General features: G+C 40.2%; 1 protein-coding gene across 2 annotated transcripts in view; it reads right to left on the bottom strand.

The window, feature by feature from the left end:
- Nucleotides 1-12,076: 12,076 nt before the first annotated feature.
- Nucleotides 12,077-26,200, bottom strand: part of syk (spleen tyrosine kinase) — a 134,004-nt gene continuing 119,880 nt past the window's right edge. For both annotated transcript variants that reach the window (XM_059969911.1, XM_059969912.1), the window contains 2 exons: nt 21,750-21,862; nt 12,077-15,013 (listed from right to left, as the gene is read on the bottom strand). In XM_059969911.1, coding sequence (XP_059825894.1) covers nt 14,938-15,013; nt 21,750-21,862 — 189 coding nt within the window. In that variant the 3' untranslated portion in view covers nt 12,077-14,937. The remainder of the gene's footprint in view (nt 15,014-21,749; nt 21,863-26,200) is intronic.

Genomic DNA, 26,200 nt, shown 5'->3' with positions numbered 1-26,200 from the left:
CCTTTTTTGGTAATGATTGTGAATTCTGTGAGGTTGAATTTCCCTTATCCAGACTTCTGTAATGCATGAGTTATGTATATAACAGTTTCTAGGTTAAGTCTTGCAAAAAAGGTGACTCGATCAAGTAAGTAGGCAAAATAGTGCAGTCAGAGCAGAATAAAGAGAAATGTGAGATTATTGTTAGAAAGAATACAAATGTAATGTGTCAGATGTAGGGTTCCAGACTATTGCTTAAGATTGACATGCTGTTACAAAAGCTAAGTAAGTAAACAGGACCTTAATGGGATGTAAAACAAAGAGTTATCCTCCTACAACTATTTAGAGCTTTGGTAAGACCACACTTGGAGTACAGCCTACAATTGTGTCTCCTTATTTAAACTTGTCTTCGAGGCACTGTAGAGATGGTACACTAGACTGATTCTTGGGATGATATTTGCTGGCCATTGAAAACATGTTGAGCAGAATAAACTGCAGTATAGTCTAAAAAGATGGAATGTAAGGCACTGGTGAGGCCTCACCTTGAGTATTGTGAACAGTTTTGGCTCCTTATCTAACAAAATAAGTGCTGGGAATGGAGAGGGTTCAGAGGAGGTTTACAAGGATGATTCTGGGAATGAAAGGGTTATCATACGAGGAATGTTTGATGACTCTGGTCTGTACTCGCTGGAATTTAGAAAGAAGAGGAAGGATCTCAATGAAACCTTTCGAATGTTGAAAGGCCTAGACAGAGTAGATGTGGATAGAATGTTTCCCATAGAGGGGGAGTCTAGGACAAGAGGACACAGCTTCAGGAGAGAGGGCATCCATTTAAAACAGAAATGCAGAGAAATTCCTTTAGCCAAAGGGTGGTGAATTTCTGGAATTTGTTACCACCAGCAGCTGTGGAGGCTAGTCTGTTAGGTGTACTTAAGGCGGAGACTGATAGGTTCTTGATGGCCATGGAATCAAAGGTTATGGGGAGCGGGGCTAAGGTGAGGGAAAAAAAAGATCAGCCGTGATTGTGTGATGGAGCAGACTCAATGGGCCAAATGGCCTAATCCTGCTCCCATGTCTTAAGGTTCAATGAGGGAGCAATCCCTTTGAAAAATATATGCAAATAGGGTACATAAGCAATTTTTCCCTTCTGCTTTGTTTTCATTTTGAATTCCATCAGTAATATAGTTCTTTTGGATAGCTTTGCAGGTGGATTAGTAAATTAGTGAAGTGAGTTGGGGAGACAGCTCAGAAAATGTACAGGAAAGGCCTCCTATCCATGGACTTCGTCTACACTTCACTGCTAGCATAATCAACAACCTCATCCGCTGCAAGCATTCTTTCTTCTCCCCTCTTCCGTTGGTTATGTAACAGCTTCTATCCCACTGTCATAAAACTTTTAAATGGTTGATGATCAGACAGACCCCTCATAATCAACATCATTCTGATTTTGCACATTATTGTCGAAGTGCTCTGTTCTCTCTCTGCAGCTGTTACACTTTATGCTGCATTTTACCTTTTACACTTACACTTTTACTTTACCTTATTCAACCTCAAATCACTTTGTGATGAATTGATCTGTATTAACAGTATGCAAGACTCGCTTTTCACTGTATACAGTATGTGAGAATAATAACCCAATGATAATAATACCAATTGATGAGCTAATAACAAAGGACATTGGATACAAGCAAACCTGCCTAATAGCTATGAATCAAATTTTCAATATATCTTTGTATAGATCTGTTTATTATTTGGATATTTGGATTGGTGCTAAGAGGCAGATTTCCCCTTGTCCACCAGCTCATTAAATTGCAAGGTATGTGTATGAGAAAACATCAGGTGGGGAGCATTTGACACACGTAATAAAACTGACTCAATGTCCAAGCATTTAAAAGAATGGTGTTAATAGGGGTAGTTGATGATAAGGGGATGAAGTAAGATTTCATTGGTTGTAGGACTGTTGTGGCACTGCTCAAATTTCTTCTGAGTGCATTGTTCAGACAATTATTTACACAGAATACAAAAAAGGATAATCTGTCTCATATTATATACCTTTTGATCTGTATGTTTAATTTTGGCGAGCAGGATTACTCTACTCAGTGCCTCTTAAATCTGTTCAGGTCTGAGAAAAACCGGTTAATTAAACAGTCACTAGGTGGCAACACACTGCCACCTAGTGACATTTTTCAGTACCTGCTACCTTATCAAAGAGCAGGTGAATGCTCATGGATACCTTAATAGCCATATAAGTTCAAATCAAATAAAGGTTTAGTTGGTGTGGAAAGACATTCATAAGAAGTTCAAATAAGTAGAGATATTTTTTTTAAACTAAGCTATAGAATTTTAGAATCACATGAGAGTTCTGTCAGTTAATATATGGAGTGAATAATATATTATATAGTGTATTAATAATACATAATTTATTAATAATATGTTAATAAATATACAGTATGTTGATACATACAATCAGAGACTACTTTATTATGTACCTCCTATCCCTAATATAGTGGCCACAGCTGCTGTAACCCATCCACTTCAAGGTCTGACATGTTGTGCATTCAGAGACCCGTTTCTGCACACCACTGTTGAAACGTGTGGCTATTTGTGTTACAGTCACTTTCCTGTCAGCTTGAACCAGTCTGGTCATTCTCTTCTGACCTATCTCAATAACAAGGCTCTTTCGCTCCAGAACTGCCGATCACTGGTTGTTTGTTTTTTTTGCACCTCATCTGGCACCAACAATCATTCCACGGTCAACAGAGAATACATTTGTCCCCCATTCTGATGTTTGTTCTGTACAACAATTGAACCCCTTGACCGTGTCTGTAAACAGTTATGCATTGAGTTGCTGCCACATGATCAGCTGATTAGATATTTGCATTAATGAGCAGATGGACAAGTGCACCTAATAAAGTGGCCACTGCCTGTATGTGTATACAAATATATAGTTTTTCTCGCCCCTTATGGATCGTGAGTGTGTGCATATTTTCCCTCAATCTCAGGCCCTCTACCAGAGGTCTGGGAGTTTGTGGGTTCGGTACATGTGCTCTTCTGGATTGAGATCTCAGATGTTGTTCCCGGGAATTGGATCCACTCTCTCAGTCCAGGTGTCATAGCTACAAGTGCTCCTATCACCACCAGAATTACTCTGGCTTTAACTTTTCATATCCTTTCTATCTGCTCTTTCAAACCCTGGAATTTCTCCAGCTTCTCATATTCTTTCTTCCTGATGCTGTTGTCATTTGGAATTGCCACATCTATTACTATTGTTTTCTTCTGTTCCTTGTCCAATATCACTATGACTGTTTGGTTGGCCAGTACCTGCGTATCAGTCTGTATTTGGAAGTCCCACAGGATCTTAGCTCTGTCATTCTCCACTAGCTTCTTGGGTGTTTCCCATTTGGACTTGGGAGTGTCCAATCCATACTCATTGCAGACGATCCTGTAGACTATTCCTGTAACTTGTTTGTGCCGTTCAGTGTATGCTGTCCCTGCCTGCATATTGCATCCTGCTACTACGTGCTGGATGTTCTCAGTGTATTCTTTGCACTATCTGCATCTTGGGTCTTGTCTGGTGTGATAGACCCCTGCTTGTATAGCTCTTGTGCTCAGCAGCTGTCCTTGTGCAGCCATGAGTAGTGCGCCTAAGTTAGAAGTTCGTGGCCTAAGTTAGAAGGAGATGGGTTATTACCTTCAAACTTTCTCCATAATCACTCAAAGAGTTGACCTGCACGTGCATGTAACGAGAGCTGTATAACTCATCTCCTTCTACCTTAGGCCACAAACTTATCAATCACCCCATGCTGTGGACACTTTCTGGAGGTCCAAGTTCCGTATGCTCCACGACCGCTGGACTAAGCGTGTAAATGTAGGAGGGGACTATGTTGAAAAATAAACGTGCTAGGTTTGCTAAAATTGACTCCTTCTACCTTGGGCCATGACCTTATCAATCACCCCTCGTATATACACATATATAGTGAAATAAAGTTCTTAACATAAACTCACCATTTTAATAAAAGTCAGAAGCTTCAGATGAAAGCTGGTGGTGAAATGAAAGGGGTGAATGTGCTCCACCGTTCAGCACGACTAATGACTGCCTCTGGCCTTCGTGGTGAGTCTGGTGGTGGAACGGGGGTGTTGGATGATGGCCAAGTATCCTCCAGCATGTCTCAGGCAACCACATTGCTGACATGGAAGCTGAAGGTGGAGGATGGTGGCTCCCTATGGATTTACCACTCACCTTGGAGCTTGATCTAACTCACTGAAATTTTAAGTGACAAAATCCACTTTTTCACTACATTATACATCATAAGGACTGAATTTTTAAAAATCTCCTGCAAGTGTTGAAAATCTGAACTGAAGACAGAAAATACCGGAGAGACCATGCAGATCAGGCAGCAAGAGAAAGAGAAAGAGCAGGTCAGTGGACAGAGAAACAGATAATATTTCAGGTTAAAGATCCCCTTCCAGTCAGAAATATCGATGTTATTTCTTTTTCCATATTGAGACTACACACAGCTATATCTAGTTTTGGAACATTATCTCTTAAAACTTAAAAATAATTTATTTTAGAATAGTTTTTCCAGATTTGTCTGCTCCCTTTCCCAGCATTCCTAGTTCTAGGGGTACTTTAATTCTTTATAGTTAGCCTTGAATGTGGGCTTTGCAATTGCACTAGGGAAGAGTGGTCGACAAGGAAACGCCCTCTACAACTGCTGCTGACTTCCAAGGAACTGTATTGTTTGATACAAAAAGCAAGCCATGGGGGAGCTCAGCAGGTCAGATAGCATCTGTGAAGGGACAGAGAGTGTAGGGGAGAAAACTAGTATAAAGGTATGAGGCAAAAGCTGGTCATTTATAGATGAAGTGTGAGAGGCAGGTGGAGGAAAGGGGGCTGGAAATATCAGTAGAGGATGGGAAGAGTTCCCTTCTACCTTGCCTTTTACCCTACCAGCCAGTGCATCCAGCACATCTGAGGGGGCATCTTAGATATCCTGATCTCATTGTCTCACTTTGAGAAAGATACAGTGGAGACAGAAACATTGCTGTACTTTAAAAAAGACAAGATGGATAGAGGTGTAGTCAAATCACAAGCAAGAGACAATCCGTGGATGCTGCAAATCCATGCACCACACACAAATTGCTGGAGGAACTCAGCAGGCCAGACAGCATCTATAGAAAAGAGTACAGTCAACATTTCAGGCCGAGACCCTTCAGTGGGACACTGGTGAGTTTAGTCTGTGTTGAAGAGGTGTAGACAATGCAGCCGTGTAAGAGGATGGGTTTGTTGTAAATGTCAGTGGATAATTTGTCTCCTGAACTGCAGACAGAAATGGTCTAAGTGAATTTTTGGGCAGGGTGGAAGTTAATAGAGCAGTTGACAAAATCAACAGGTCCTGCGTGGGGGTAGGAGGCAGCACTAATGCAATCACTGGGACAGCAGAGAAAGAGCTGGAGAGCAAAGCCAGAGTGGGTTTGGAACAAAATCTGTTCCAGCCAAAGAAAAGACTAATGTAGCTGTGCTCATTCGATTTATAGAAAATGGGAGGAATCAAAGGAAGACTTCGGGGTAAGGACAAGTTCCAGCAGGAAGAGGAGGGTTTTACTGGAAGGCAAGCTGGTTGGATCTACAGAACATTTTAGAAAGAAACAGAAACCCCCCAAGCTTTCATGATGGGGAATGGATGTGTAGAGGACAAGGTGTTCATGGTGAAGATGAGGTGGTGGGGGCCAGGAAATTAAAAGTTTTTAAAACAGTGGAGAGTATGCACGTAGATGGGAAGGGACTGGACAAGGTGGGGGGGGGGTGTGGGTTAAAGATAGAATCAAAGTATGAGGAGGTGAATTCAATTCCAGGCAGCTGCCCACCAGGTAGTTCTGTTTGTGAATCTTTGGTAGGAGTTGGAACTAGTCAGCATGGGCTGTAGACTGCAGCGCGGAGACCTTCAAAGGTGATGAAGCCATAACAGTACAGAGGCAGAGAGCTAACGATCATGATGTAAGGGAAGCTATGAGGAGGAGTCTGAAAGCTGCCATCTTGTCACTGCAAGGTGGAAGTGAGTTTGCCAGATCAAAACGGCACTGGCTTGCCTGTGGGTTTGATGATGAAGTTGGGAAAGGTACTGAGTGAGCAGATTGCTACACACTTGGAGGGGTGAGCTTGGAGTGGGAAGGGGAGTGCAGAAGTCAAGCCGGTTGATATTGAATTAACCAAACATGGAATATTACAGCACAGTGCAGGCTTTTTGGCCCACATTGTTGAAGCAGTTGGAGATCAAAAGACTAGAAGAGGGTAAAGGCTGAAGTTGATTGTCATATGTAAAAGTACATGTAGAATATGATGGGTTGTTCTCCTATTTCAAATTTGGCCTCACCATGGCAGTGCAGAAGGTCAGAAATAGATGAGTTGGTGTATAAGTAGACAGGGAAGTTGAAAAGACATAGAGCCATAAGCTCAAGAAGATCACTGCGGCCAGAATACAGATACTGCACAAAAATGTCTCTACACTTACTCTTGCTAACATAGTGAAGGTTATATTGAAAGGATAGAGTGGAATTAATGAGGTTGGAGGGGTGCCTCATTTCAACATGTTGGTTGGATCCTGGGTGATGATGGGGGAGGAGATATGAATATTAGACCTCCTACACTTGCAGGGGAAAATGCCAAGGCATGGGGAGGGGCGAGTGTACAGGGATGAGCAGACCAGGGAGTCACAGACTAAGTGCTCTGACTGGGAAACCTTTAGTAAGCCTTTCCCTTTTTCTGTAGAATAGGTTGAAGATGATTCAGAACCTATCTTTTTTCAAGGAGCCTGAATAAATCCAGGGAAGAACTACCCATTCTATATGACTTGATAGTTCCTTGAGCTGGTGAGGCCTAGAATCATCCTGCCTTGGAAGCTAGTAATGAGTAATAAATAATGTATGCTCCTACAGTTTTATTTTTTTAATGCCCTATTATGAAGGAATATGGTTTACTAGTTTCCTGGTAGTAGCTAGGTACTTGCTGCGTCACAATGACTTTCTTCATGCACTGAACTGCTTGCAAGAGCCAACATTAATACACAAAGTGGCTCTCTTAACATGTACACAATAACATTCAAGCAAATACTATTTTTAAATCCACAAGGATTATCCTTGAATGGAAAAGCCTACAAAAAGTAGTGGATATGATCCAGTGCATCATGGGTAAAGCCCTCCTCACCATTGAGCACATCTATACAGAGAGCCATCTCAGGAAAGCTGGACACCCACCACCCAGCCCAGGCTGTCTTCTTGCTGCTACCATCAGGATGAAGGTACAGGAACCTCAGGACTTGCTGCACCAGGTTCAGTAAAAGTTATTACCCCTCAGCCAGAGGGGATAACTTCACTCAACTTCACTTGCTCTATTACTGAACTGTTCCCATATCCTATGGACTCACTTCCACAGACACTATATCTCATGTTCTTGATATTTATTGCTTATTCATTTATTGATTTATTATTATTTTCTCCTTTGTATTTGTGTAGTTTGTTGTATTTTGCACATTGGTCGGTCACCTGTTGGGTACGGTCTTTAATTTATTCCATTGTTTCTTGGTTTTACTGCATATGCCCGCAAGAAAACAAATTTCGTGGTTGTGTATGGTGATATAGATGTATTTTGGTAATAAACTTATTTTGAACTTTGAGTGCCAGTGGGTAGACACCAAATTACCAACAACAGCAATCTTGCTGTTTTCCAAGTGATCTTTAGTGTCTTTCGTTATGTGGAGTCAATTACTCCATTGTTTTGTCTGTTGACCAGTTTAGATAAAAAGTAATCGATAACTAATACAAGCAAAAAAATTAATACCATTAACACTGAAAACCTAAGGGCAAGTTTATAAAATTACACAGTCACTCATTTGCTAAGAATGTGAGTCAGGAATTTGGGTTTGAGATCTAAGATCGATATAAGATCTATGGGACAGAATGTTGAGTCCATTTGGGTAGAGATTAACAATAGTAATAGGAACAAATCACTGGTGGGAGTTGCCACCTAATAAAAATATTGCAGTGACAGAGGCGATTAACCAAGAAATAACTGAGGCTTGTAAGATCGGAACAGCATTTGTCATGGGGGATTTTGACTTCTACATAGATTGGGTGAATCAGGTTGGTCAAAAAAGTCTTGAGGGGGACTTAGTAAAATGCATCCGTGATGGCTTTCTTGAGCAGCATGTTATTGAACCTACAAGGGAAAATATTATCTTAGATCTAGTCCTGTGCAATGAGACAGGTAAGATTAATGATACTGTAGTCAAGGATCCTCTTGGGAAGAATGATCAGAGTATGATTGAATTTCACATTCAGATGGAAGGTGAAATAGTTAGATCTAAAATGAGGGTATTATACTTGAACAAGGGAGACTACAACGGGATGAGGGAGGAGTTGGCTAAGGTGGATTGGAAGCACAGGCTATTTGGTAGGACAGTTGAAGAATAGTGGAATACTTTCAAAGAGATTTTTCACAGTGCTCAACAAAAGTATATTCCAGTCAAAAGTAAGGACAGTAAGTGTGGGGAGAGCCAGCCTTGGATAACTAAGGAAATAAAAGACAGAATCAAATTAAAAGCTCATGTGTACAAAGTCACAAAGAGTAATGGGAGACTGGAGGATTGGGAAAACTTTAAAAAGCAACAAAGAATAACTAAACAAGAAATAAGGAGAGGGAAGATAAGAGTATGAAAGTAAATTAGCATAAAATATAAAAACAGATAGCAAAATTTTTTATAAATATATAAAGTGGAAGAGGGTAGTTAAAGTCAACATAGGTCCCTTGGAAGACAAGAAGGAGAAATTGATATTGGGTGATAAGGAAATGGCTGAGGCATTGAATGACTATTTTGTGTCAGTCTTCACAGTGGAGGACACGTCTGATATGCCAAAGAAGGATGTTATGGATGAAATGGGAGGTGAGCATCTCAATAAAATCACTGTCACTAAAGAGATAGTGATGAGCAAACTAGAGGGCCTGAAGGTAGATAAGTCCCCTGGTCCTGATGGGATGCATCCCAGGGTGCTGAGGGAACTGGCGGAGGTTATAGTAGATGTGTTGGTAATCATTTACCAAAATTCTCTAGACTCTGGGCAGGTCCCGACGGATTGGAAGACAGCAAATGTCACGCCACTTTTAAAAAAGGGATGTAGGCAAAAGACAGGCAACTATAGACCAGTTAGCTTAACATCCATAATCAGGAAAATGCTTGAAGCTGTCATTAAGGAAGAAATAGCAAAACATTTAGAAAGGCGTCTAATGTCTAAAACATTAGACAGACGCAGCATGGATTCAGAAAGGGCAGCTCCTGTTTGACAAACCTACTGGAGTTCTTTGAGGACATAATGAGCGCAGTACATAGAGGGGAACAGGTGGATGTTGTATACTTGGATTTCCAGAAGGCATTTGATAAGGTGCCACACAAGAGACTTATAAATAAGATACGGATGCATGGAGTCAGAGGCAGTGTATTGGCATCAATAGTGGATTGGTTAACCAATAGATGACAGAGAGTTGGTATAAATGGGTGTTCCTCCGGTTGGCAGTCTGTGGTGAGTGGGGTGGCTCAGGGTTGGTGCTGGGCCCACAGCTGTTTACCATTTACACTGATGATTTGGAAGAGGGGAATGACTGTAGCATAGCAAAATTTGCAATGACACTAAACTGAGTGGAAAAGCAAATTGTACAGAGGATGTGGAGAGTCTATAGAGGGATAGAGATAGGTTAAGTGAGTGGGCCAAGGTCTGTCAGATGGAATACTGGAATACAACATTGGTAAATGCGAGATCATTCACTTTGGAAGGAATAATAGAAGAGCAGATTATTATTTAAAAGGTGAAAGATTGCAGCATGCTGTTGTGCAAAGGGACTTGGGAGTGGTTGTTCATGAATCACAAAAAGTTAGCTTGCAGGTACAACAGGTACAAATGGAATGTTGGCCTTCAGTGCTAGAGAGATTGAATTCAAGAGCAGGGAGGTCATGCTGCAACTATACAGGGTACTGGTGAGGTGGAGTACTGTGTGCAGTTTTGGTCTCCATATTTGAGGTAGGATATATTGGCTTTGGAGGCATAGAGATGAAGGGTTTAACCTATGAGGAGAGATTGAGTCGCCTGGGACTATACTCTCTGGAATTCAGAAGAATGAGAGGGGATCTTATAGAAACATACAAAATTTTGAAAGGGGTAGATAAGATAGAAGTAGGAAAGTTGTTTCCATTGATAGGTGAGACTAGAACTAGAGGACATTGCCTCAAGATTCAGGGGAGAAGATTTAGGATGGAGATGAGGAGAAACTGTTTTTCCCAGAGAGTAGTGAATCTGTGGAATTCTCTGCCCAGGGAAGGAATTGATGCTCTTCACTAAATATATCTAAGATACAGTCAGATAGATTTTTACGTAGTAGTGCAATTAAGGGTTATGGGAAAAAGGCAGGTAGTTGGAGCTGAGTTTACGGACAGATCAGCTATGATCTTATTGAATGGCAGGGCAGGCACGATGGGCTGGATGGCCTACTCCTGCTCTTATTTCTTATGTTTTATGTAATTATCATTAATAATTCATGTTTAAATCATAACATGGTTCTCCTGTAGACAAGGTGCCAGATTCAATGTTTCCCTAAAACATGTCCACATTTGAAATTAATGTCTGATATGGGAATTTATCATTTCACTAGGCCCTTTTCCAAGTTTTAAACTTGTTAAAACTTAGCAAATAATTGATGATGGAGATTAGAAAAGGATACACATGTAAATGATAGGAACTGCTGTAAGTTTCTTACTGATAACAGCCAATGTGGAAGAGGGGCATTTATCTGCACTGTATACAAAAAATAGTGTAATTTGTTAAAGGAGGATTTATCTTTGGATTTGAATTAATCTACTATAGTGGGAAAATCAGAAACAAGTAGAGAATTGCTGGAGAACTTCAGCAGGCCAGACAACATCTGTGAAAAGATAAATTCTCTCTGAGACCCCTCCATAGAACTGAAACCTTAATTGAACTGCAGTTAAGTGGTTGACCAAGGGTCTCAGAACTGAAATGTTAACCGTTTCTTTAGGATGGTAGTAAATATTGGTAGCTCAGTTTGAAGCATTTGATGTTGTATTGTTTTGCCAAATTTGGCAATTGGCTTGCAGATGTTTCATCACCAGTACAGGTAACATTCTCAGTGCGCAGTTTTTTGTGTGTTTCTCTCAGGGATTGCTCCCATTCATTTGCTTTGGCCCTGATTGGCTACAGCATCAGTTGACCTTTGAATTCTATTGGCTCACAGTCCTTTGGCTCTTTGGGGCTCAGAGATGGCATCTCTCTCGATGTGTTTGCTTATGGAGTTATCAGAAGAGTACCATGCTTCTGAAAATTCTCATGCCTGCTTTGTGTTTGCCTGCGCCAGAAACTTTGTGGCGTCCCAGCTGAACTGGTGTCCTTCTCGGTTTTCACGTTTCTCACGTACCTGTTTCTTTTTCCACATACGAGATGTCGCCTGACCAGCTGAGTGTTTTCTGTTGATATTTTATACTTTAATTATAGATCTGACTTGCATAAAGATTTTCTGGATTTGAACCCTATCTTGTGGTACATAAATAGTCCATAAACATTGGTTCAGAGAAAGGAAACTGATGCATACTTGCCTGTTCTGCTAATGCTCTCTGATCGGGATTAAAATTTACTGGATGTACTCCCCCTGAATTTTGTCTTCTCTTTGATTGTTCTGTCTGCATCTTTTAATATACACTTATGGGTGAGTATGAATCAGAGTATGTGGGAATGGTATTACTATTAACTAGCTTTGGGCTGTGGTCATGGTCTTACATCGTACTCTACTTTTAACTTGTTTTTTCCCCAATTATGGCCCTTTTGACTCACTTTGAAAATTCTTGACAGTCCAGTCCCATAACTCATGACCACAAAGCAGCAGGTAATTTCAATTGATCCAGGCAGGAGCCAGATTGAAAGAGCTCTACTTTTCCATAACTATTAAATTTGTTACCTTACCACTCTACTTATAGGCTTTGATCTTGAACTTTAGACCAACTTTGGTCATTCTGACAGATTCAGTATTATCTCTAGCTTTAAAAAGGCACAACTTTAATGAAAACACAGTACATCTTTTCAATCTTTCATAAGTACACATCACAATGACATAAATTGTAGGAAGGCACATCATTATTACATTAACTTAACGTCTGCAATCTTTTCAGTGACAGTCTGTGACTGGGGTAGAAATCACTTTGTATTGAAGAGAATTCTTCTTATAATATCCATGTGATCACCTGGATCATGTGGCTGTCCTGAGCAAGTTTTCTTTATTAATACTGGGTTTTCTTTCTTGTCTCCCTCATGCCAGGTGACAAGATGTATTGAGTCTCAGTGATCTAACTTCCATGAATCTTGAAACATTTGAGCTTGTGTTTTGAAAGCAAAATCTTCCATTTAGTGAGTTATTGGTCAAGTGGATACATAAAAGTTTTAGTGATTCACTGATATCATACAGTAATATTGCAATGGCAATGTTAATTACAGGTAGATGTAACCTTTCTGATCTAACAAGATTGCAGATAGAATCTCAATACGATAGGTGTTGTTGTACTTTAACTGTAGTCAGATAAATGGATCTTTTATTCAAACTTTAACTAAAAAATTGAAGTTTAAATTGTTATCATGACTTTCACATTCTTAGTTATGAGTGCATTTTGCATATATTCCCATCTATTTTCAGAGAAGATTCACCAGAACGATTCTGGGAATGAGGAACGTTTGACCACTCTTGGACTGTACTGCTTGGAGTTTAGAAGAATGAGGGGGGACCTCATAGAAACATTTCGAATGTTGAAAGGCATGGACAGAGTGGATGTAGCAAAGTTGTTTCTCATGGTGGGGGAGTCTAGTACGAGAGGACATGACTTGAGGATTGCAGGGCGCCCATTCAGAACAGAGATGCGAAAAAAATTTATTAGCCAGAGGGTGGTGAATCTATGGAATTTGTTGCCATGGACAACAGTGGAGGCCAAGTCATTGGGTGTATTTAAGGCAGAGATTGATAGGTATCTGAGTAGTCAAAGCATCAAAGGTTATGGTGAGAAGGCGGGGGAATGGGACTACAGGGGAGATTGGATCAGCTCGTGATGAAATGGTGGAGAAGACTCGATGGGCTGAATGGCCGACTTCTGCTCCTTTGTCTTATGGTCTTAATTTTAAGTTCTGGGCTAAACTTTGAGTTGCTGGCATGCTGGAAGTTGAAGGTGATGGGGGCAAAATATGCATAGAGGTCTCACACACACACACAACCGCAGCACACACACTCAGAAAAGGAAATAGTAGGCAGAATGTGCCACTTGGCCTCACAAAACTGCCTCACCATTCAAGATAATAATGGCTGATCTGCACCAGGTTCACCTTATCTTCTTGGCCAATTCCCCGAAGGCCTAAATTCCCCAATGTTCCAGAAGTGTGTTCACCACCTCTTTAAATACTCCCAGTGATCTAGCCTCCACAGTCCACCCAGATGTACAATTCTAGAGATTCACCATGCACTCTGTGAAAGAAAATGATATATCTGTTCAGGTTTTCTGACCAATTAGATTGAGTGATAAAGGAAGTATGAGTCAATTTCAACTTGACTATTGAATTGATGCTGAAAACTTGGGGATTCAAAGTTCCAAATTCAGTAGAAAAACCTGCTCAAGAAGTTAATCAGAGCAGGAAAGGTGACTAATAGCCCCTTCAGCTACATCCTGATGTGTATTTGTTTCTAAGCACCTAATTCTGCCCTTTTAGACAACTCTAGCAAATCACTCTTAACATGAGCTCTCCAATCGTCTTGAAGGTTCGACCACCCCACTCTCCCTGGTATTTCTTTTTCACTTTCTGTATATCCCCATTTGTTCAGCCACCATGGATATTCACTCCCATACTTATGGAATGTCATGTATCTTTCTTATTGTCATCTTTTGAAAAGCTCTCTATCCATCCATTCATTCACCTGAAACAACACATTCCATGAATAAGGTCTTTCAGGGCAGTGGCCAAAAAGGCTACCACAAATATCACAGTATTTAAAGAGGTAATTGCCTGGCAGTCATTTAGCTCTTTGTATGTGAGTTCCAAGTAGCTTGGAAAATCATTTGGTCCCATAGTTAAACTTACTAACCGTCTTAAATATCACTCTGGACTCGTGACAAATGTACTAAGATGAGAAACTCAGCCCTCCAGTGGTGCTACATATGCAGAGTCTTACACAGTCAAGTTGGATGTAGAAACGGAATGGAAGCAGCTTTCAATACAATTAACCATTACATTCCTCTGCATCTGATTCCAAAACCATGTAATCATGTGACTTATAATTCAAACCACTTGCCTCTTTCTAAATCACAGACAGAAAATCTAAACTGCATTGCTTTGCATATAAATACCAGAATATTTGTTTAATATTTAACTGACTCAAGAGTAACAGTGTTTTGTGCTGTCTTTTACCACAGTAAATGTAAATCAGAAAGAACCTTATCATTAAATTTTATGATTTTTTTTAATTCTTGGAAACACTAAAGCAGTGCAGATATGGCAAAATTAAACTTAAGCCAGTGGTTCTACTGTAAGATCCCTTTTACCAAGGAAGCTACTGTTCTTTAGAAAAGTAGTTGATGGAGGATTCAGCATAGCCTATGCAGGGTCAATTCCTTAAATACTGTGAATGTCATACAACCAGCAGAAAGATAAAGGGTAAATTGATGGAATCCTGAAATAAGCAGTTTTGCTCTTTGAGGTCTTCATCTCCCAGGTGGAAATAAAGCTTTTTGTTCTTCCTACATTTATTTCATATATAATGTATTGAGGCAGTTGCATTTTTATCACTGAGTATAACTTGCTTATAAACAGCATGGCAAATACAAATATTATCAAATTCTATCTAAAGAATCTGCAAGATTCTTGTTAAGTATTCTACTCCTTTGAAATGTTGTAGTAGAATTCACGCAGCTTGTGTTCCACAGTAACAAATCCTGGCCGTTCATTTGCTCTGGAGAGACAAAATAGAAATGCAAAATAACTTACAACTTGCAGTAGGCTAACCTAGCAACATAATGCTTACTTTCTTTATATAACATTCCCAGATACAGTTTGTCTCCTGCTATTGACAGACTGATAGATGAGAGATGTTATCAAAATAAGATCCTCAGCAAATTACAACTTCCACCCAGCAGTGAAGGATGAGGCAATCCCAGCAATGCAACACCTTACTGGATGTCTCGCTGATGCTCCTGCATTTAGCCTAATGTCTCCCTCCTACATTAAAAAGCTGTTTCAACTTCTTTTTGAATAGCATGCAGAATGTGAATTTTTAGAAATCGAGAAGCAAAGCTAAAGGTAGGATCTGTATTTGAAATACACTAAATAAGAACAGAAGCTATTTTTTATCATTTGGAAATGGGTTGGAGAGGTTAATGGATGTCAAAGGACCTGATATAGATATTGTGAAAAAACTTGCATTAATGTAGAATCTCCCACAATCTCAAGGTGTCCCAATATGCTGTTTAGCCAATGAAGTAGTTTTTCAAACTGATCCAGAAAAAATGCCAGAAACTTTCATTCTCCAGATTCATTTACTTGTTGTAGCGATGGTGTATGGAAGATTAGAATTATCAAGGGGAGAACTTTCCACTATTTTCCAAAATTTGCCATAAGATCCTCTATGTACACTTGAAAGGACTTAGATTTAATATTTCATCTTAAGGACAGCACCTTTGACAATGCAGCATTTGTTCAGTTTTAGGATAAATTTTGTCCCCAATTCTCTGGAGTGGGATTTGAACACACAACCTTTGGCCTCATAGAAAACAAATATGTTAATGAATCTCTGCTGACAGAATGTTGCAAAGCTCCATCAATTGTCTTACAGGTGTCAAAGGGCAACGATCTGGGAGTAGCTGATTACAAGCATGTCAACTCTGAGTTACTTGGTGTCATGTCTTTCACTGCTTCGGTCTTCAGCTTTTATACAGCACGGAGGAAGATCCTTCGGCTCATGTGTGTTCATGCAGATCAAGGTGTTCATTCAAGCGAATTCCATTTCCCAGCACTTGGCCCGTATTCCCATGAAACACTTGTCATCCATACACCTGATGACATGTTATCATGTTATGTTAAAATGTACCTACTATATCTGCCTCAATCACATCCTCTGGCAACTTGTTCCATGTATCTACCACACACTAAAACAGTGGTCTCCTTAGGTTCTTGTTAATCTAACCTTAAAACTATGTCCTTCAGATATTGTTTCTCCAACCCTGGGGGAAAAATTACTACTCACCCAATCGATGCTCCTCATGATTTTATAAATTTTAATCATCTCTATGCGATCACCCCCTAAGTCTTCTACGTTGCAAAGAATAAAAGCTCCAACTTTTCCCTGTAACTCAGTCCCTTGAGTTCTGGCAACATCCTTGTAAATCTCTTTTTCTGCACACTTTCCAGTTTGATCATATTTCCAATCACTGGTACCAAAACTGAACAATATACTCCAGCTGTGGCCTCACCAGTGCTTTGTTACATTGCAACATAACCAAACAACCTCTATATTCAATGCCAAGGCTGTTGAAGACCAACATACCAATAAATTTTTTTAATGCCCCACCTATCTGAGACACCCCTTTAAGGAAACTATGCACTTATACTACAAGATCCCTCTGTTCTACATAAGTACCTATACAAAGTCAGGAACCAAAAGGTCGAGCATGGTGGGACTAATGTTCTGAGCTGAGTACATTTCAATGCAAAGAATATTGTAGGGAAAGTGGATGAGCTTGGGATATGGATCAGCACATGGAATAATGTCATTGCTGCCATTAGTGGTTACAGGAGGGACAGGACTAGCAGCTCAGTGCTCCAGGGTTCCCTTGCTGACTAGCACTATTAGTCAGGGAAAATGTCATGGCAGTGCACAGCCAGGACAGACTGGAGAACTCATCTAGTGAGGCTTTATGGGTAGAACTGAGGAATAAGGTAGGTATGACCATGTTAATAGGAGTATATTTGTTACGAATGAGGAGCAACTCTGATGGGCAGATGGGTACAGAATCGCCAATGCTCCCCCCCCCTTGGAGAATCGCAAATCACTACTATTCTGATGCTGTTATCAAAGGAAATGAGAGCGATAAACAGCTCATACAAATTTATGAGAGAGAGGCACAGCACAGGTTGGAATGTCTCCAATTGACAAAGAGAGAGACTACTGCTATTGTCTCTTGGAGAAGGAATCGTGTATTGAGTACTGTACTATTCATTGAAACCCCTCGGGGGCAACCAGAGTGGTCTGGTTGAAGGATTGCATCATCCAAACCTGATTGACACCTGAGACCCCTTGAGTGAGGATAAAAGGAGGGTCTGGGGAACAACCCCTTAGACACACCAGGAGAGACGCTACGAGACCAGTGGGGGCTTGTGTGTGTGTCCACCCTTGCCTGGGTGACGAGTCCTCCACGGAACGTCCTAGCTAAAGGACGGAGACGGATCAAGATTGTAAAAGGAAAGTCGGCAAGTTACTCTCTCTCTCTCTCTCTCTCTCTCTCTCCATCTCTCTCCTACAATTGCAACACAGTGAACAACAACTACTGCAGCCTGTATGAACTGAACTGAATTTTATATTTCCATCGGACAATTCATTATCCCCCAGACAACGATAGAGCTCATTCCTTATTGATTATTATTTTAGGTTTAGTATTGATGACGTATATTATCTGTATATTTGCTTGATATTATTTTTGTGTATTTTTACTAATAAATACTGTTAAAAATAGTATCATTAGACTTCAACGGATACTCCTATCTTTGCTGGTAAGACACCCAGTTAAGGGGTTCGTAACATATTATAGGCCACCCAAGACTCCATGGGATTCAGAGGATTTGTAGAGAGATTGCTGACTGTTGTAAGAAACACAAGGTTGTGATTTTAATTTTCCATATATTGGCTGGAACTCCCATACCGTAAAAGGACTGGATTAGAAAGAGTTTGTTAAATGCATTCAGGAAAATTTCCTTTATCGGTACATAGAAGTCCTAACTAAAGACAGTGTGATACTAGTTCTTCTATTTGGAACTGAGACAGGGTAGGTGACAGAAGTTTGTGTAGAGGAACACTTTGTATCCAGTTATCATAATGCCATTAGCTTCAAGGTAATTATGGGAAAGGATAGGTCTGGGCCTGGATTGAGATTCTAAACTGGAGAGAGGCCAATTTTGATGGTATCAGAAAGGATCTGGTAAATGTGGATTGGGACGGGCTGTTTTCTGACAAAGGTATATTTGGTAAGTGGAGGCCTTCAAAAGTGAAAGTTTGAGAGTACAGAGTTTGTATGTTTCTGAGGATAAAAGGCAAGGATAGCAGGTTTAAGGGGACCTTGTATTTTGAGAAACATTGAGGCCTTGGTTAAGAAAAAGGAGGGGCACAGCAGATATAGGCAGGCAAAGACAAATGAGGTACTCAAGGAGTATAAGAAATGCAAAAGGACACTTAAAAAGGAATTCAGGAGGGCTAAAAGACATGAGGTTGCTCAAGCAGACAAAGTGAAGGAGAATCCGAAGGCAACTACAGATACATTAAGAGCAAAAGGATAGCAAGGGACAAAATTGATCCTCTGGAAGATCGGAGTGGTAATTTATGTGTGGAGCCGAAAGAGATGGGGCAGATCTTAAATGGATTTTTTGCCTCTGTATTTGCTCAGGAGATGAACACTGAGTCTATAGATGTGAGGCAATGTAGCAGCAGGGTCATGAACCATATGCAGATTATGGAGGAGGATGTGTTTGTTCTCTTGAGGCAAATTAGGGTGGATAAATCTCCAGGGCCTGACAATATGTTCCTCAGGTGGGAAGATAGTGCAGAAATTGCAGAGACCCTAGCAGAGATATTTAAAACATCTTCAGCCATGGTGAGGTGCCAGAAGATTGGGGGATAGCTAATCTTGTTCCATTGTCTACGAAAGGTAATAAACCAGGAAATTAGTGAGTAGTGGGAAAGTTATTGGATGGTATTCTAAGGAAAGGGATACATACCTATTTGAATAGACAGGACTGATTAGGGGTAGTCGACATGGCTTTGTGTGTGGTAAGTCATGTCTAATTAATCTTAGTGCTTTTCGAGTAATTTACCAGGAGAGTTACTGAAGGCAAAGCAGTGGATGTTGTCGGCATGGACTTTAACAAGATCCCACATGGGAGGTTGGTCAAGCAGGTTCAGTCACTTGGCATTCAAGATGAGGTAGTAAATTGGATTAGACACTGGCTTCACGAGAGAAGCCAGACAGCAGTTGTAGATGGTTGCATCTCTGACTGGGGGCCTGTAACAGTGGAGCAAAGCAGGAATCGGTGTTGGGTCCATTGCTGTTTGTCATCTATATCAATGATCTGGATGATAATGTGGTAAACTGGATCACCAAATTGGTGGATGACACCAAGACTGGAACCATAGTAGACAGCGAGAAGACTATTAAAGCTTGCAGCAGGATCTGGGCCAACTGGAAAAATGGGATGAAAAATGGTAGGTGGAATTTAATGCAAACAAGTATGAGGTGTTGCACTTTGAGAGGACTAATCAGGTTAGGTCTTACACAGTGAGTGACAGGGCACTGAGGGATATGGGAGTACAGATTCACAATTCCTTGAAAGTGATGTCACAGGTAGATAGGGTTGTAAAGAAAGCTTTTGACATATTGGCCTTCATAAAACAATGTACTGAGTACAGAAGTTGGGATGTTATGTTGAAATTATATAAAATGTCAGTGAGGCCTAATTTAGAGTATTGTGTCCAGTTTTGGTCACCTACCTACAGGAAAGATGTAAATAAGATTGCAAAGAAAATTTTCAAGAATGTTGCCAGAACTTGAGGAACTGAGATATATGAAAAGGTGAATAGGTTGGGACTTTATTTCTACCATGTAAAAGATTGCGGGGAGTTTATAGAGATATACAAAATTATGTGGGGTATTAATACGGCAACTGTAACCAGGCTTTTTCCATTGATGTTGACTGCGAGGTCATGGGTTAAGGCTGAAAGATGAAATGATAAAGGGGAAAATGAGCAGGAACTTCTTCACTCAGAGAGTGATGAAAATGTGGAACAAGCTGCCAGCGTAAGTGGTGAATGCAGATTCGAATTCAACATTTACGAGAAATTTGGAAAGGTACATGGATGGGAAGGGTATAGAGGGATATCGTCTGGGTATAGGTCAATGTAGATTAATGTTTTAGCATAAACTACATGAGGTGAATGGCCTGTTTCTTTGTTGTGTGGCTATATGACTCTACCCAAGGCCTTTGCACTCACTGCACAAGTTCAACCTTGGTTTGTCCTTGCAAAATGTATCACTTTCCACTTACCTGAAGTTAATTCTATTTGCCCTTCCTCAGGCCACCTACACAGCTGATTAAGATGCCACTGCAGTTCTTGATACCCCACTTCACTGACTATGGAACCACCTATGTTAGTGTCACCTGCAAGCTTCATAACTATTCCTCATATATTCTCATTCAAACCATTAATATTGCTGATGAATAAAAATGGACCCACCAATAATGACTGGCCACACCATTAGTCACAGGCCTCCCGTCTGAGAGGCATCCTTCAACCATCTCACTCCATTTCTGATCATCAGACAATTTTATATCCAGTTTGCTAGCTCTCCTTGGATGACATGTGACCTAAACTTCCAGAGTAGGCTGTTATGTGAACTCTTGTTGCAATCTATATATACTACATCTACTACCCTCCTCTCATGAACCATCCTCATCAGCTCACAAAAAAACTCAATCAAGTTCCTAAGATAAGATCTCCCACATACAACACCTCGATGGCTACCCCAAATGAAACAAATGTAACGATATTTTATCCCTCACAATGCTTTCCAGCAACTTACCTAATACAGATGTTAAACAAACAGGTCTAAAATCACCTGGCCTATTCTTGCAGCCCTTCTTAAATAAAAGTACATTTTCTATCCTCCAGTCTTCTGGTGCCTTTCCAGAGGGTAGCGAGATTACAAGATCGCAGCAAGGGCTCCTGTATTTTCTTCTCTAGCCTCCCATAGTGTTCTTGGATCTACAAGCATCTCAGTTTCCCATCGTGTTCTTTGATATTTCTCATCCAGACAGGCAAATTTGTTTACTTTCATACACCTCAACATGTGCAACACCACTTACTTTTTCACTTGGGTAAGGGGAAAGCACTGAAATAATTAACTCTAGGTCTAACAAAAAATAAATTTCTGCCTGCGTGAACATGATTTCCCTCTATATGATTTATTTCATAACAACTTGCACTGGGTATTTTGGGAAAAAAGTCACTTTGATCAGACAATGAAGTCACTTGGTACATTAACTGTTGCAACTACAGCTCATCTCGCTGGTATGAACTAAGAAATCCAGCAGAGTACAGTTGAGCCTTTTTAATTTTCCCCTCAGCTTTTACTGTCTGTTCTGGGCCCTTCCCCTTACAAAATGGGTTATTGATTACTCAACAAATTAATAAGCTACCTCTGTAATCCTTAAACTACACCTTAGTTCTGTGCCATATACAGTAATAACTCTAGAAACTATGGTATATTTTCTTATAAATGGAATCAGAAGACAATGGAAAATCATTTCATGATTCTTAATCAGCAATATCCGAGATAAGCAGAGGGCAGAGGGTGTAAAATAACTCATGCAATGTAGGGCCTCTGTTTTGCTACAGATCCAGCTGAAAAAGGGGGGAAAATACTCACTTGTATGTCCAGCATTCTTGCATCAATTCAAACATTTCAACAGGACATCTGGCTGGTATTTCCAATCGCCGGCCTGCTTCGATCATTTGTACAACTTCTTGGCCCTTCATTCCCTGTGCAGATAAATTCAGGCTCTTTTAAGACATTTTGCAGTCAAATATAATGAATAATGGACAACATCTTACAGCATTTGATCTGAGATATGCAAAATAGCCATAACATGAGATGCCAGGTAGAGAGTGCATGTTCCATTATTGCAGGTCAAAGGTTCACAATCCTGCCTAATCAGCATTTGTGGGATTATTATCAACCCCTCACAACTTTACTGGAATGACTTATAAACCCTGGGCTAACTCCCCCTCACCACCACACTTTTGCTGTTTCACACCATTCTCCACATGTTCAGCAAATGATTGGCATGATGTGCTCGAAGTGCATTACATCTGCCAAGGACTTGGCTCGCTTGAATTTGTTGTCTCAGACCACTTGAACCACAACACACGGGCCTTAAGGGCCTTGAGAAAAACTCTTCCCCTTCAGAATCTCTTTCAAAAATTCTTCCCTTTCTTTAATACTATGCTTTCTTATTTCTCAAACACTAATCTTAGGGTAAATTTCCCTACCTACTGTATGTCACTTATAATTTTATTTACCTCTGTTATCAGGTCAGCCCTCACCCTCCTTTGCCCCAGCGAAACCAAGGCTCCCCATAATGTCTCCCCATAACTAATGTCCTCTAATTCGAGTGACATGATGGTCAATGTCCTCTGCCCTTTGTCCAGGGTCATCACATCCTTCCTAAAATGCAGCAATCAATTCTAATGCAGTCTAACCAGTTACAGCATAATCTCCCATCCCTGATCTATGAAGGAAAACATGCCCTATCCTTTCTTTACCATCCTATCGACATGTGTTGATACTTCCAGGGAACAATGAACCTCAATCCTAATGTTCTTGTGTTCATCAACACTACTTAGTGCTCCACTATGTACTGAATGTGGACCCTCCCCTCAGTGTTTGACTTCCCAAAATGCATAACCTCACACTTTTCTAAGCTAAATTCCATCTGCCAACACTTCACCCATCTTTCCATCTAACCTGTATCCTGCAGTAGCTCCTACCTTCTGTCTCATCTACAAGCTTACTAATACAAAACTCATAAATTTACATCCAAGTTATTAAAATATATCACAAACAACAAATGTTCCAGCACTGTAGTACACCACTGGTCACAGAGTTACAATCAAATAAAATATCCTGTCACCATTACCCTCTGCCTCCCATCATCAAGCTAATTTAAGATCCAATTAGCCAGCTTGCCTTAGAAATCAAGTTCAAATTTATTACTATCTGACTCTACATATATTCAACCAAACAAAACGAAGTTCCTCTTAAACATTGGAAACAACGTTCCTCATATACCTAAACCTTCTGTACTAACCACCGTGCAGGACCTTGTCAAATGCTTCAGCAGGTTCACATAGATGATGTCTACCAACTTGCCTTCATCAATCTTCTTAGTTGTCCCCTCAAAAAACACATAAAATTGCTGAAACATGGATGTCTCCAACACAAAGCAGTGTTAACTACACTTGATCAGACTCTGCCTTTCAAAATGTACATAGATCCCATTCCTTCGAATTTTCACCAGTACAATGGATTCCAATTATACATCTGACCAGTACATTTTGGCCAATTAAGCAGCAGCCCCAATTAACCAAAGTTTCATGGAAATAGTTAAAAAGGTATAAAAAGGACAAATTACCATTTGACATGGTAAAAATTATGCATTTAAATGAAATAAAGATCGAATTGGAACACTACCAATAGTACTGCAGTACTATTAAACTGTGTATTAGTTCCCAACAGTTATGGACAGAGAAATTCATTCAGTGTACGCTGCCGTGTTCTTTTGATTGACTGTAAGTGAACAAAATCAGCACAGACACCAAGAACTGATAATCAACCTCATCCTCCATAGCTTCATTTTCATTGTAACTTCCAAGGTGATTCCTGATACCTTCATAGTTCCTAACCTGAAGTAGTGAAAAAATTTATTTCTCACTCCAAGCCATTTCTAGCATCTCCAAGACTGAATGCTTAAAACCACAATGAGCAAAACTAAATTGTCTTACTGCTTATTTCTCACCAACTGTCAGTGACAAAAATCACTGCTTTTTGAACACACACATGCAACTAACACTATTTAAAAACTGTTCAGTCTAAGCATGGTGTAGAGTCTAACAGCCACACAACATGCACTCGGCTGAAGCTTGTTCCTGTCCTAGTGAGGTGGCATAATGTCCCAAATAAATAAAATGAATCCCGATTATTTTCTCAATCTGTTTTTGTTCTTGAAGTTATCTTAAATAAGCTGCTTCTTCAATTAATCGTAATCTACTGAATTTCCCCTATCACTAGCTCAAAGATTATTGTGCTGTGGTTATTTGGCTTATCCGTGCTGTCCTTCTTAAACATAGAAATAACATTGGAACCTTTAGGTAATTATTAATTTCTTTAGCCTTTGCAGATTTTGCTAGATTCTTTTTCCACAGGATGCATAGAAAATTAGCTCACAAAAATACAACTGCAGATGCTGTGGATCAAAGAATACATTCACAACGCTGGAAGAACTCAGCAGCTCAGGCAGCATCCATGAGAAATTATTTTCTGATCTGAGGGAAACAGCAGGGATTTGTTGAAATGGATCTAGCTGGTTTATTTTATGAGATCAATACCACGTTAGTTAGAAGACCAACCTAGAAGTTGTATGAATGTACAACTCAAAAATATGAACTGCTTCAAAAATTTTAAAAGGCACAGAAGTAATGTTAATTTTGTGATGTGAGTTGATAATTGGAGATGGAAGACAGACGGTAAGGGTAAAGGGCATCTGCTGTAGGTGGTAGAATGTGGTAAAATGTGTTCCCCAGGAACAGAGGGTAGGGCTTTATGTTCTTCACAATATATATTCTTGCTTGCCTGAAGGAGTGGGGAACTGCATGGGAGAAATTAGTTACACTATTGATCCAGACATCTTCCAACCAGAAATGAAGATAACTTCAGTGATGCCTGACCTGTGGATTGAAGCTGTTTCTGTGTTGGTTTTAATGAGTAATGGTAGCCACCAGAACAGCACTTGGGGGTGGGGTGTCTGCAATCTTTCTGATATTTCTCCAGTAAGATTTAACTTTGCCAACCCAGTAAGAGATTCCTCACAAAATTCACCACTAATGTAGGATGTTTATCAGCTCTGCAGAAGACATCATCAACAGATTGTTCACATAGCAACACTTCTGTGTATTCACTATTTACAATTTTACGTGATCATTATACGCGAGAAAGAAAACACTGATACAAAATTATCTTAAAGAAAGGACGTTAATAATTAATATTTAACACTACTAAGTAATGCTCCATGGTTTCTATTTTTGAATAGATAAAACATTGTGGGATTTAGGTAAAGAAAATGTCAATCTATTTTCTAAAAATGTTTATTAGACTATTTGAGAACCAGGCAGAGATACTGACAAAAAAAAATCATTGAATACAAGGATGGAGCTCAATTTCCTAGGCTCTTTGTACGCACTCCTGTAAGTATACAAATTCTCAAATAAGGCTGAAGAATTTCCTTTGATTTCAGTTTAGTATGGGGGGAGGCAACTCGAACTCCAACACACTCAAATGAAGCCTGCTGTAGCCTGAAACCTGGCAGAAGCCCAGGAGTCTCCATTATGTTGTCTGGCAGACATGTGAGTAGATTAAACCACCCACTGTAAATTTTTCTTAGTGTGTGGATCTGTGGTAGAATCGGCAGGGGGTGGGGTGGGAGCATCGATGGGAGCTCAGAAAGCAAATCTGACATCTTCTGCAAGGAACTTGTATGTCCTCCCTGTGAACACACGAGTTTCGTCCAGTTGCTCCAGTTTCTTCCCACAGGAAGACATAACTGTTAGTAGATTAATTGTCCTGTGATTAGGCTAGGGTTAAATAAAATTGATGCACCATCAATAACTCTCAGAGACGTGAGTCAAGGTAGGCTTTTATTGGCTGGAAGAAAGCACCGTCAGCAGCAAGAGACCATCACACAACATCCTGGAGACTGAGGGAGGAGCAGTGCCTCCAATCGCCTTTATACAGGGGTCTGTGGGAGGAGCCACAGGAGCAGTCAGCAGAGGGGCGTTTCCAGACAGGTATATGTAGTTCACCACATGATTTAAGGTCAATGATTTCTAAAGGTTCATTTATCAAAGCACGTATCCATATTCAACTCTGCATCTTCTCAAGGTAGCCATGAAACAAAGTAAGAACATGAAAGTCGTTCAGAGAGAAACATCAAACCCTCCACCTCCCACGTACAAAAAAGCAAAAAAGAACTGCATCTGATCATCAAACCCCCCTCTCCCACACAAAACGGAACAGGAGCATTGACTTGTCCTCTCACAAAAAAC

Source organism: Hypanus sabinus, chromosome 5, assembly GCF_030144855.1.
Source record: "Hypanus sabinus isolate sHypSab1 chromosome 5, sHypSab1.hap1, whole genome shotgun sequence".
NCBI lineage: Eukaryota > Metazoa > Chordata > Chondrichthyes > Myliobatiformes > Dasyatidae > Hypanus > Hypanus sabinus.
Note: the sequence above shows the minus strand (reverse complement) of the source record. Positions and strands in the feature narration are given on the sequence as shown.